The sequence below is a fragment of the Brassica napus genome, chromosome A4 (genome assembly GCF_020379485.1).
Source record: "Brassica napus cultivar Da-Ae chromosome A4, Da-Ae, whole genome shotgun sequence".
NCBI classification, from domain to species: Eukaryota; Viridiplantae; Streptophyta; class Magnoliopsida; order Brassicales; family Brassicaceae; genus Brassica; species Brassica napus.
In genome coordinates, this window is record NC_063437.1 from 14,374,181 (window position 1) to 14,388,142 (window position 13,962).

General features: G+C 34.5%; 3 protein-coding genes across 3 annotated transcripts; 2 read left to right on the forward strand and 1 right to left on the reverse strand.

Moving 5' to 3' along the window:
* Window positions 1-93: 93 nt before the first annotated feature.
* On the forward strand, window positions 94-3,145 carry LOC106449987 (ethylene-responsive transcription factor ERF042-like). The gene has a single exon (XM_048777755.1). It carries the CDS (start codon window positions 525-527, stop codon window positions 1,134-1,136), a length of 612 nt encoding a protein of 203 aa, XP_048633712.1. The 5' UTR covers window positions 94-524; the 3' UTR covers window positions 1,137-3,145.
* Window positions 3,146-9,034: 5,889 nt separating this feature from the next.
* Window positions 9,035-10,977, reverse strand: LOC106446808 (probable transcriptional regulatory protein At2g25830). The gene is made up of 6 exons (XM_013888611.3): window positions 10,608-10,977; window positions 10,347-10,408; window positions 10,097-10,253; window positions 9,744-10,021; window positions 9,511-9,631; window positions 9,035-9,313 (listed from the first exon to the last, which is right to left on the reverse strand). The coding sequence occupies exons 1-6, from the start codon at window positions 10,893-10,895 to the stop codon at window positions 9,221-9,223; spliced, it is 999 nt and encodes a 332-aa protein (XP_013744065.2). The 5' UTR covers window positions 10,896-10,977; the 3' UTR covers window positions 9,035-9,220.
* Window positions 10,978-12,146: 1,169 nt separating this feature from the next.
* On the forward strand, window positions 12,147-13,133 carry LOC125608205. The gene has a single exon (XM_048778182.1). The coding sequence runs from the start codon at window positions 12,147-12,149 to the stop codon at window positions 13,131-13,133; it is 987 nt and encodes a 328-aa protein (XP_048634139.1).
* Window positions 13,134-13,962: the final 829 nt, after the last annotated feature.

Sequence of the window (13,962 nt, forward strand, 5' to 3'; positions counted from 1 at the left end):
GAAAATATTCTATTGTAATGATTTTAAAAATCTCTAGAGAATATGTGCAATATTTTGAAATTTTAGTTTTATGAATAACATTGTTTAGGATTCAATGACGCTAAATTTTAATAGAATCATTAAAATTTACACAGAGGCTAATTTCAATATTTCATATCGATCGTCAAATCTCCTCTATACATGGATGTTTTCTTTCCGCAGATTTACACAGATGCTAATTTCAATATTTCATATCGTCAAAACAGTAAATCAAAGTTCATCCGAAATTTACAGCGTATAAATAATTATATAACTCGAAATCAATACCCCCACATTACCTCTCTTATGCGAGCCCACACAGACACATGCTAACTCTATATAGTATTTGAAGTAATTGAAAACAAGAAACATAACAAAAATGAGTCGTTCATATCATCACAGTTCAAACAACCGACACTCACTATTGTCCCTGGCTTTCAACTAATTCTTATTGTACACTTTGGTACACAATTCGTACAACATTCTCACATCAAAACCAAGAGAACATGGTGGCTTCTAATGGTGAGGACACCGAACGTTCCTCCACCAAAAAGAAAAAGGAGACCTCCGCAGTGGTATATCGCGGGGCTCGCATGAGAAGCTGGGGCAAATGGGTGTCGGAGATTCGAGAGCCTCGTAAAAAATCAAGAATCTGGCTCGGGACTTTCCCCACGGCGGAGATGGCAGCTCGTGCGCACGATGTTGCGGCGCTGAGTATCAAAGGAAGCTCAGCAATCCTTAACTTTCCAGAGCTCACTAACTCTCTGCCACGACCTGTCTCGCTCAGCCCAGCCGACATCCAGGCCGCAGCAACAAAGGCCGCATTTATGGAATTCAAAACACCATCGCTTCATCTCGAGGATGAAACGCCATCTCAAACTAGATGTGAGACTGAGACGAGCGACAAGGCGTCGTCCTCACCCACTACGTCTACGCTCTCAGAGGAGCTAGGAGAAATAGTGGAGTTGCCGACTCTAGACAATGAGTTAAGTAAAGATTTTGCGTTGTTCGACTCGTTGGAAGTATTGGTCGGGATGCCTCCATGGCTAGATGCTACCGAAAAAGATCCAGTACTGTTTGACCAACTTTTCCAAGAAAGCTTGTTGTGGAATCATTAGTAAGATTTTCTTGGAAAAGAAATTTATATTTTGATTCCTTCTCTCAATAGTTTCATATGCGTACTTTATCTCCAAGTACAACCTTAGATTAGTAAATACTTCCGCTAACGGAATTATATAAAGTGTAAACAACACAAGCTTTCCTTGTTTCTTTTTTTTTTTATCTTGCATTCGATTGTTCACATATAGTTAAACTTTGTGTTATTAATATTTTTGGGTGGTTTAGTCATTTAAATGTAATGAGTATGTAGTAGTGGTTTACTGAAAGCAAGTGTTAAGTTATTTATATCGCAGTGTTTCAAAAAAAAGTTATTTATATTGCTTGTACGTGCTAGTAGATAAAGATCAATACACCTAAGGTAAATGAAAGATTAAAAATAAATCAGAAGAGTACAAGCTCGACAATACATTAATTGTTTTACATTGGTATTCCCATGGTCGACATTTGAAGTTAACTAACGCAAAAGTTGGTAACAATATAAATCAGCTTAAGGTATCTCAGATATGTTTTCACTCTTTTTTCTCCGACTACATTTGGGTACAAATCAAATCATGTGGGTTTTGTCTGAGTTCAGCGTTCAAAAATTATTGGAAAACACCAAATTAGTATTCCAAAACCATCACGTGTATGTTCGTCATTAAATAAAAAATGACCTCTAAAAAAGCAACCCGATCGAAGAGATTCCCACTCTGTCAAAACTGATTTTGCTATGACTTATAGAAAACCATCTAACCGAAATTTTAGGGATCTTATTGAACAGTATTTTCCTATTTGGGTTTTATTAGTGGGTTACAAAATTTGTAAAAGGCAACGTCACGTATGCATGAATCAAACTGATCATTCGTGTGCATTACTGTTGGTATATTCTTTTCTTCCTTTTTTTGTCTAACTATTTTTTTGTCTAACTATTATTTTGCTTTTTCTAAGTTTGGAAAGAAAATAAAGACAAAGACTTTACATAGACGCATTTGAAATTTTGATTGGTCGGATTATCTCACTCAGGAGCGTGTCCCCTGCTACACACAATTCTCTTTCATGTCATTTTCAATCCTCGCTTAATTTTCTTTTCAAATTATGATACAGTATCTGAATGTAGTTTATAATTTAGATGCCTAAATTAATAAGTCGCGACCAATTGCTTGAACCACGCAGCGTTAATGAGATCGCGAACGGTATTACAAACTCTTATAAATTTCACATAAAAGTATATTATGAGTCATCCTATTGCTTTGTTTCAGTTAGAAGAATCTTATATTTATTTCTTATACTTGTTCATTTATAAAGCTTATAAATGTTCATTGTTTGAGCTTATCCTGCATAGTTTGGATCGACAAATTTACTTCATGTATACAAATTTAATGCCGTGTTTCACCTCAAAAACTAGCTACCTCGCCTACATCGTTATTATTTTGTTTCTTATCGACGGCTTCCATAACCTCATTTAGCCAATCAAATTTTAGTAGAGATGAACAAATTTGTGTGAGACGGTATATTTGGGTTAGGTTCGATAGAGAAGCGTACAAAACTGAAGTCAATTGCTATTTAGAATATATATATAAAAAAGATTTATTGTTCAAATGAAGTCGTCGGGAAAATATATAGATGTTTAATTAGTTTTATATGGGACAGATTTTTCTTTTGGATCTCGCGTCAAAGAAAAGAAGACGAAGAAATTTGGTATTCAACATATTTTTAATCATGTGCACATTCATTTATTCTTATAAGGCTGTATATTTTAAAAATATACACCTTTTATTTGTATTTGTTAATAAGGCTGTATAGTGTTTAATTTATCCTACCTAGTATATTAAATTGCTTATAAATAACGTCACTAAAATCAAATTTGTATATCAAGTTTTTTTTTTGAAACAATATCAAGTTTTTTTAGTTTTAGTTAGATACCTAATAATTATTTTTGTTTACTAGGTTTTTGGGCGAGTTGATACAGTAGTTGCAATGATTTATGTTCTATGTCAAAACTCTTGACAAACAATAGTAAATGACTAAATCGTATATATATATAAATATTGAGCGTTCAAAATGCCTATAACAAGTTGGAATTTTTGCAAAATTGACCTATAACTTAAAGTCAAACACAAAACTAACCTCCTTTTTTTTTGAAAATTGGTTTTGCCCTATTCACCCCACAAGTTCATATAATTTACGAAAATGCCATCCATTTTTTTTTTATTTTTTTTTTCGAAAATGACATTTTTACTCTCTCACCCTCATCATCTTCAAGTAATTACAAGATTGCCATTGTCATCAATACCACAACCACCATGAACAACCAATTTGAAGCTCTTAATGCTCCTAAAATCGATTTACCCTTCTTCTTTTTCCATTCTTGTGACCTAAACACAACATATCTCTCACTTTCTCTCCACAATGAGCTAAAAAAACTCAAGATTTTGATTCTAAAATTTTCATGGTTCATAGAGTCATAGAAGCTAACGATTATGGGTGGGTGACTTCCGTTTGTGATTCTGTGTGCTTGGAGAAGCCTTATGTATGCTAAGGAACTTATCTCACTAATTTAAGGTATGACATCGAGTTTTTTTCCAGATCTGTTCGTTAGACGACTTACTTGGGAAGTCGTCTGGCTGTAGACGACTTACCTTTCAGTCGTCTGGCTGTAGACGACTTACCTGGAAGTCGTCTGGTCAACGCAGAGGTTATTTTTGCAATTGACTTTGAAATCTGTAACCTGAGACGACTGAAAGTTAAGTCGTCTACTATTGTTTGGTTTCAAAAAAAATTCCAAAGAACCTAGACGACTTACATTTCAGTCGTCATAGGTTAGTTTTGTATTTGACTGGATAATTTCAGAAGTTTGACTTCCCCAGACGACTTACATTTCAGTCGTCTGGCGAAAATTAAAATAATAATATTTTTTTTAAAGTAAACGACTTACAATTAAGTAGTCATAGGTTAGTTTTGCAATTGAAAAAAAAAACTTCAAGATTTAATTATACACAGACGACTTATAATTCAGTCGTCCACCAGACGACTTAATTGTAAGTCGTCCAGGATTTTTTTCCGAGATTCTGGTCAAACCTCGTAAATCCTGGACGACTTACATTTCAGTCGTCTCGTGGACGACTGAATTATAAGTCGTCTGTATATAATTAAATCTTGAAGTTTTTTTTTTCAATTGCAAAACTAACCTATGACGACTTAACTTTAAGTCGTCTACTTTTAAAAAAATATTATTATTTTAATTTTCACTAGACGACTGAAACGTAAGTCGTCCAAAAAGTCAAACTTCTGAAATAATCCAGTCAAATGCAAAACTAACCTCTGACGACTGAAATGTAAGTCGTCTAGCTTTTTTGGAGTTTTTTTTTTAACCAAACAATAGTAGACGACTTAACTTTCAGTCGTCCGAAATAACAGATTTCAAAGTCAATTGCAAAAATAACCTCTGCGTTGACCAGACGACATATAGTTTAGTCGTCTAGACAACTTAGATTGAAGTCGTCCGCGTCTTCTCCACTAGTTTTTAAGTCTTCTACGTTAGTTTTTGAATAACTTGTATTTTTAAGAGTGATAAGTAACTTCAAGATATGTAAAACTCATATTTACAAAATATGTTCTCTCCCTTAGTTTTACTAAATTTGACTAAGTTTTTCAATGCAAACTTATAAAAAATATGATATGCTTTGACTAGTTACTATTGTTTGTTTCCATCTCTTACCAACATTCTTGTTTATTAAGATGAGAAAAAGGCCATTGGAGTTTATTATTGCATATGAGAGATCCAAAGATAAGAAAAAGGCTACTGAAGTCTATTATTTCATTGATTTGTAAATGTGTAAACACATTGTTAGCACATTTAATACATCTTGGAAAACATTATTACTGATTTTACAAAAAATTCACAACTAAAAGAGTATACATGCAATTCATAAAACAGATCACAAACAAAACTATTATAGATCATTCATCTACAAAGACAAGCTTGGATTCCACTTGAGTAGACAAGACCAGACAACTTTTAAGAAGTTCAGACGACTTCTAAGAAGTCCAGACGATTTCCAGGAAGTTCAGACGACTTTGCCAGAAGACTTTTAGGAAGTTCAGACGACTTCCAGACGACTTTACTGGAAGTCCAGACGACTTTACAGGAAGTCCAGACGACTTTTAGGAAGTCCAGACGACTTCCAGACGACTTCCAGATGACTTCCAGACGACTAACAAGTAAGTCGTCCCAGAAGTTTTCCAGATCTGAAAAACCTGCATATTAAATCCAGATCTGAAAAACCTGCATATTCAAAAACGTTCAAATGGCTTAAAAACAGAAAAAAATGAGTGGAAGATTATATAAATCTACCTTTACAGAACACACAAAAATACATATCTAAAAATAATAGATCTACCTTTAAATTAGTGGAAGATGAGTACCAAATAATTAAAAACCTGCAAAAAAAAAATAGATTAGTAACAAAGACATGAGACAAAATTGAAAAATTCATATAAAGTTTGGTGTTTTCAAGTCAAAGAGATTAGAGTGGGTTTGGAGAGTTTTAGTTTGGGAAAAAAGTAAGAACTTTATACAACAAGAAGTTACCAAATGAAGAAAAATCAGACATAAGAACTTACCAAAACGCTCAGAAAAATCCAGACGACTTCCTAGAAGTCCAGACGACTTCCTGGAAGTCCAGACGACTTCCAGGAAGTCCAGACGACTTCCTGGAAGTCCAGATGACTTTGTCAGAAGACTTCCAGATGACTTCCAGACGACTTCCAGACGACTAACAGGTAAGTCGTCCCAGAAGTCTTCCAGATCTGAAAAACCTGCACATCAAATCCAGATCTGAAAAACCTGCATATTCAAAAACGTTCAAATGACTTAAAAATAGAGAAAATGAGTGGAAGATTAGATAAATCTACATTTATAGAACACACAAAAATACTTATCTAAAATTAATAGATCTACCTCTAAATTAGTGGAAGATGAGTACCATTTGATTAAAAACCTGCAAAAGAGATAGATTAGTAAGAAATACATGAGACAAAACTGAAAAATTCATATAAAGTTTGGTGTTTTCAAGTCAAAGAGATTAGAGAGAGGTTGGAGAGTTTTAGAATGATGAACATTACATTTTTGTTGTTTACTATACACAGAAATAAACTTAATTATCTAATTAAACACTTCATAAAACCAAATCAAACTTGAAAAGTGTTTACTATACACAGAAATAAACACATATAGGTGAAAACTAATTTTTGAAAAAAACATTTTAGTTTTCCAAAATCTAGCCCTAACAATACTACAACATATGTTTGCCAAACTCCTAAACCAAAGTATTTCATGATTCACTACTTCCACTCATATATCTTCAAAACAAATCAATTTTATCATATCTTAATTTATATCAGTTAAAACTGTTTATAATTACTTGATTTTTATTTTTTACGAATCAAAATATTTTTTTACAAGATTTATAAATTATTTTTAAAATAAACTGGTACCAGACGACTTACACTTCAGTCGTCCAGACGACTTACACTTCAGTCGTCCAGACGACTTCCAATATCTCAGACGACTCAGACGATTTACTGGGGCTATATTCGTAAAAATGGCTTCTGTTTTTTTGTTTGGTCACAAGGGGCTGAGCTGTAATTTCACTAGGCTTTTAGGTTAGTTTTGCATTTGATTCAAGTTTGGGTATAGGTTTGGAATTAAAATCAAGTTGTGGGTTAGTTTTGGTAAAAACCCCTAACAAGTTGGTACTGATTTCGTCATGATTGCCATGCAAGACCAATCAAATTACTACAGTTTTCCTTTTGTTCGAGCACGTTGATCCATTCCTTTTTTTGCAGCGATCAATTCTTTGACAACGAAATCGTGAAGGGAGAGTTGCACCATGTGTTAAGTGTGCTTGTTTTCACACCGTTGTGTTTGTGTCGGCGATACTTAAATACTCCCTCTGGGTACAAGTACATTATGCTTATGGTTGTTCACACAATATTAAAAAAAAAAATATTTATTATTGTCGATTACTTTTTGGTTTTACTTTTAGTTAGTTTAAAGTTTTATTTAATTTTCAATAGAATCCAAGCACTTACATTTTTTTACATTTTGATTTATATTTTATTTTGAAAACAAAATGCATTAGTTGAAAGTAGAATGCCAATCTTTTGTATAGAAAAAAAAAACTAAAATATCATGCATTGGTATAGGGATGAGTATAATTTAATATAATTTAGTTATAATTGCATTATTTTTTGTTTATGACGTAATTAAGTCTATATCCCAACCACTTTTTATATTTTTATATCTATTTTCTAGTTCTCTTTCAACTTATCTACTGTTTTTTTTTCTTCCGCTCGTAAGGGAGAGCTGCATTCTATGTTTTTTTCACTCCATGCAGACCCCGATTCTGACCCCATTCCTATGATTCAAAATGTATGGGGCTTAGGATTTTTTAAGACTTTTAGAGTCTGTTTATTTGATTTATTGTTAGTATTAATGTAGTAACATAATTTTTTGAAGAAGTGAAATGCTAGAATTCACAAGCTGTGGAACCAGTTTAAAATGCAAAAACAAATAAATCTTAAATACTGTTTTTTTTGTTTTCATGAGAAAAAAAACTAATAAAGCAACATTATGTTTCAGGTTAAGTTTGCTATTTAAATTTAATTTTTATGAACTATTTAGGACCCAAATATTTTTATTTTGTATTAGACCCCGAATATCTCAGGACTGGCACCATGCCATTCTTTATTTATTACTCCAAATTCAACCGGTTTAAATTCATTAGGGTGTATAGTAGAGATGTGATCTTTGATGAGAAATATATGGTAAATCATGCGAGATCAGGCCGAATGTATGTGAAGTTGAGGTTATAACATAAATTCTGAAACAGATCAGAAACGGTCTTGTAGAGTTAGACCATCAACCGATAGTGATGAACAGTGTACAAAGTAGAGAACGGTTAACAACGTGTTAATAACATACATAAACGTGTATCGAAGCCCTTGTAGTTGACACAGATTATCAGTCTTGCCCTTGCAGTCTACAAAGGGTTGAAGACATGATCAATTAAACCCTTGCAGTTGACACAGATGATACATCCAGTTTTTTCATGAAGCTATAAATATTAAAGAGAGATGAATAGGTGCTACGAAAGAGTCAGTGAATCTGGATAAATATCGGACTTGAGATTTTATTGACTTGCCAAAAAGGGATGCGATATGTCGCAAGTAAGTTTCAAGAAGAAATTGGGAGTGTATGGAAAAGAAGCTGTTTGGTTTCAAAGACTTGTAGCAAGCAATTGTGGTTCGCCCAGAAGCTAGATAATCTATACTATTAAAGCATAATCCTTCTTAGAATTATGTTCCTAATTTTCCAATTAATTGGATTCTTCTTAGTTTAGAAAAACTTACTATTAGAAAAGAAAGTCGGCTTTTTAGGGCTAGAAATAGGGATATATATTCACAAAATCAATTAAAACTCAAAAATGGATATTTGTGTAAATAAAATTTTCTCTCAAGTTTTTTTTTTGCTTTTTCAAGTTTTATTTACCAAGTTTTTTTTAACAAGTTTAAACTAAGAGGGAGATAGCACAAGATGAGCACAAGGTGAGAATATAAAGACTATTTTGTGTTTAGTGATTTTCTTAGTTCCAACGCAAAACGGTAAATAGATGGGGAGACTGAACTTGGTCTGTGTTAGTATAACCTCATATGAAGCTAAAGCTTTGTAAGGAGCCATTCCATCAGTTAGAGTGACTACAGAGGAAGCTATGTGAACTTTTCATGATTAGTTCGAGTTCCTGCACAGCTTGCATTAGGCTCATAGTTCTGATGTATAGCTTAACCTATACATACAACAGTAAACCCAACAAATATTGCTGTGATGATGATTATAAATAAATTGGCTAACAGTCTATGATCAAGAGAAAAATTATTAAGAATTACAAGGTAACATCTCTGATTTTGTAGCTTCAAAATGGAAACTAGAAGAAGTGAATCGTAAGTGTGTTCCAGAACCATCATCGTTCCTTCTTCACAATATATGCAGACTTGAACCAGTTCCTGAGATTGATCTGAAGTGAAACTTCCTGTAATGTATTGTTCATTTCTGGTCGATATAAACAGCGTCAACATCATCAAGTTCAAGCAGTTTCTGCATAAGCTCTTTGTTCAGTTCCATGGCCTCATCATCCACCTGCAACAACCCCAGTAATCACATTTCCCAGCGAATGAACTGATGAATAATGATAAGAGTGACTTTTATATGAGGGAAAGACAAGTTTAAATGGAAGGCCAAGGGATCATATCTTGGGGGTGTAAATCTATCAGTATTAGGCATGAGGAAAAAGGTTATGGCACAGAGGAAAACAGTACAGAGCAAAGGTTCGCTACCTCAACTGTAGTCAGAGGGAGAAGTTCAGAGCCATTGTCAGGCTCAAAGTTCACTCCTTCATCACGTAGCTTGGACAACACTGTTGAGTAGTTCTCATTAGAAGTTACAATTTTGTAGTACCTGAGAGACAAGAAACAGATGAAACAAAACAAAACAAAACAAAAAAACATTACAAAAATGTACTTGTGAATCATCTCGAAAAAAACAAAACAGTGACAGTAAAAGTGTATACCTTTCTTCCCTATCTTCATCAGTATCATCTTCATAACTAGGGGGATCAATAACATCCTCAGCACCAGCATCTAGAGCAATAATAAAGAGCTGGTCTTTGTCAGCCTCGGTGACCTTTATGTTGACGACCCTAACTCGTCTAAACTTGAACATGACAGATCCTGAATCAGCCATTTTGCCGCCATAATCCTTAACAACTGATCTAACAGCTGCCACTGAACGATTAATTTTGTCTGTTAAGACCTCGACTACCATACTAACTCCACCATACCCATACACCTAAAAAAAAAGTGTTTTTTTCAGAGTCATCAAAACACAAAACTAGAGTTTGAAGCATTTGTGACATAAATAAACCTCATAGATCTTCTCGATAAAATCTTCTTGGCCCTTCTCAGAAGCCCTTTTAATATTACGCTCCACAATGTCCTTGGGTACATCCAGGTCTTTTGCTTTCTCAAGGATGGTAGCTAGAACTGTATTCGACACTGGGTTTGGACCCCCTTTCCTGACACTGCATAGTCTTTGCCATAAACCTTACCCACACAAAGAAGTTGAATCCAACAAACTAAACATAGAACATGCAACACAGAGAAAGAAGACTTACGCAGATACAACCTCCTTGCCAATTCTACAGTATAGCTTCGCCTTCTTTGAATCTTGAGCCCCCTGTATTCACCACAAACTTCAAGGTTCAAGTTTCTAAAACACAATCTATTACCAAACAACTCAAAGACATTTCATCGAACAGGTGGTGGGCAACAACAATGACAAGCTCTAGAAACAACTTCTAAATCGATTATTCCTGAAACTATTTACAATCAGGATTCAGTAGTAAAGCATTTGTGTAATCATTGAAAATTGGAACCTTTCGGCCAGCGATTTTGGAAGAGCGACGACCCATACAAAGAGGAGAAGATATCCAAATCTTTCTGACTTGACGATTGGTGCACTTCTTCTGCTCATGTGTGAAGTTGGAAGTAGTGTGAGTGGAGATTGAGGAGAGAGACGAGAGAGAGTTGGGGATGGTGAGAAGAAGACGACGATGATGATGGTTTCCGGAGTTGAGAATGGATCTGGAAGAGACGACGCCATTGGAGAATCTGAGGAGGAGTACTCCAACAGCGCCTCTCATCGTGCAGTGGGACGACGCCATTGTTCGATGGATAGATTGAGAAGAGAGGGAACTGAGGTAAACAACGATCGTATCCGATTCCTAAAATCAAAGCCTTGGATCCGACCCAATAACATTATAGGATTTGGGTTATTTTGGTGTTGAAAAAATAAGGATTTTGTTACGAAAGTCAGCAACACTTTCGTGTGAGAGTTGATATGGAGCCCATATCATTTAAAACTCACAGTAACAATTGTCGAAACCTCTTCTATATAAGGAATTGTATTGCGATCATTTTATGACGCCCCTTTCGAACGTAATAACATCAATCTCTCTTATTTGGTATACTACTTCTTCTTCTCATTTATTAAGATTATTATTCTTTTCTACTTTCTATTATTTACGTAACATGATCAAACAAATAGACACCTCTTATATATGAAACAATATATAATATAATTATAACACGTTATCAGCACGATCACTCTATTATTATAATTCTTTCTTTTGATTATTATGTTCGGAGTGGGGCCTCCATTTTATTTGTTTATGATTACCGGAGTGCGGCCCTGCCGCCCCGCCTTTTATTGTTAATTTTACAATGGTTGCTTAAGGCACCATGATGGCCGGTATACCGCCTAAACATTTAACTTGTTATTTTATATTTGAGTGCATTATCATAATTTATTATTTTACAGATTTGATCACCTTAATATTTTTGCTTTCAAATTTGACGGATAATTTTATCCCCATAGATAACTAAATATATTTAAGTAGGCACATATATTTATATATATGTTTAAATTGATAAATTTTATAATTGCTCACTGATTGTTTATGATTAATTTTTTTTTCTATCTTATGTTTTTCTTTTACCTCCAACGGTCATATATAAATTTTAAAAAAAAAAAAAAAAAAAAAAAAAAAAAAAAATTACTTTCTAAACGGCTAGTTAACGGCTATGAACAGTGTTTTTATCTATAAATATACTCATTTCTCACTCATTTACTTCATCCAAAACATTTCATCTTCTCTCAAATATTTTCAAATCGCTCCATTACGGTTTATCATTACAAAAAGGATGATTCGCATATTTTTGGTTGTATGTGCAATTCTAATTTTTGCTTCTATGTACGGTCTTTTTATCGGAGAATTTGCTCCTGAGGAATTTACGCTCAATGTCGGTTTACTTTTCTATGCGCTGTTTCTCCTTGTAATTGCGTGTATTATTAATATAAATGGTTCATTTTAAAATTATGAAATTCTAATATATTATTTGATTTTAGAAATCCAATGGCAAACATGGAGAAGCTCCAATTCCCCGCTCTAGACATCACCGGCACCAACTACATTTCATGGGTTACAAATGTCGAACTTCATCTTGAATCTCTTGGTCTATCCGAGACCGTTAAAGAGATTAATACTTCAACGCCTCAAGAAAAGGCTAAATCGGTGATCTTCCTTAGAAGACACCTTGATGAAAGTATTATTTATGACTATGCCAACATGAGAGATCCTAAAGAGCTATGGAAGTCTCTGAAAGATCGTTTTGATCATCAGAAAGACATAACACTTCCACTTGCTCGGGATGAATGGCAGAGTCTGAGATTTCAAGATTTCGACAAAGTGATGAATTACAACTCGGCTGTGTTAGGGATTGTGGCCAAATTGAGATATTGTGGTGAAACAATCACCGAATCTCAAATGCTTGAGAAGACATACACCACATTCCATAAGAGCCACATCACCCTACAACAACAGTACAGGTTGCGGGGATATACCAAATTTTCAGAATTAATTGTGGCGCTTCTCATAGCAGAAAAAAACAACGAGCTTCTGATCAAGAATCACATGACTCGTCCAACTGGTTCAAAACCGTTTCCTGAAGCAAACGCGTTAGATGCAAAGAAACCAGTCAAGGAAAATAAAGCCTATTGGGGTCGCGGTCGTGGTCGTCAAAACTACCGTGGACGTGGACGAAAGTACAATCCACAAGATAGGAAGTCATTCCAGTGGGTCCGCTCTGAGCAAACCCCTAAGGGAAAAGAACACCAAGGAAATACCTCCCAGAAGCGAGAAGAAGCTTGTTTCAGATGCGGTACTAAGGGACATTGGTCTCGTTTATGTCGTACCCCTGCACACCTTTGCGCTCTATACAAAGAGTCCGTCAAAGGAAAAGAAAAGGAAGTAAACTTTGCGGAACATTCTGAGGGTACAACGCACCTCGATGCGTCTGACTTTGTGAATGATTTCGAGGAGACCGCTATCCCGGAAGCCTAAGTGCCCATCATGTGACTCTTGAAATTCCACAATTATACCATAAATAATTGTTGTTTGTGGAAGATTAATGTATAATTATTGTGTGCTTTTCACCTTCTTATGTATAATTATTGTGTGTTTAATGTTTGCTAATGATGTATAATATTTTATGAATAATATTATCTTATGTTAATTCTTTTTGTTTGTCTCAGAAATGGACATTACAAATGGAACATCAACCAAGATCAATGCTAGAGATATTTGTATACCAGATAGTGGAACAACGCACACTATTCTGAAGCACAGAAAATATTTTTCTGAACTAAAACCGACAAATATCACTGTTCATACAATATCGGGTCCTGCAGACTTGATCGAAGGAATTGGTAAAGCCCATTTCACGTTACCCAACGGGACAAAATTCTCGATAAATAATGCACTATTTTCTCCAAATTCTAAAAGGAATTTGTTGAGTTTTAAAGACATATATCTTCAAGGATTTGATACTCAGTCTGCAACTGAGGATGGAAAGAAGTATATGTATATTACTCTTGAGAAATCGGGAAAACAAAAGGTATTGGAAAAATTACCAAAACTCTCTTCTGGTCTACATCATACATATATAAGTGCCATTGAATCACATTTGGTGATTAAGGAAAATTCTAGTGATTTTACACTATGGCATGATCGTCTTGGTCATCCAGGCACTACAATGATGCGAAAAATCATCGAGAACTCACATGGTCATTCACTGAAACCCCAAGAAGTTTATCAAGGGAATAAAATGACATGTACTGCGTGTTCTCTTGGAAAGTTGATTATAAGACCATCGCCAACCAAAATAGATAAA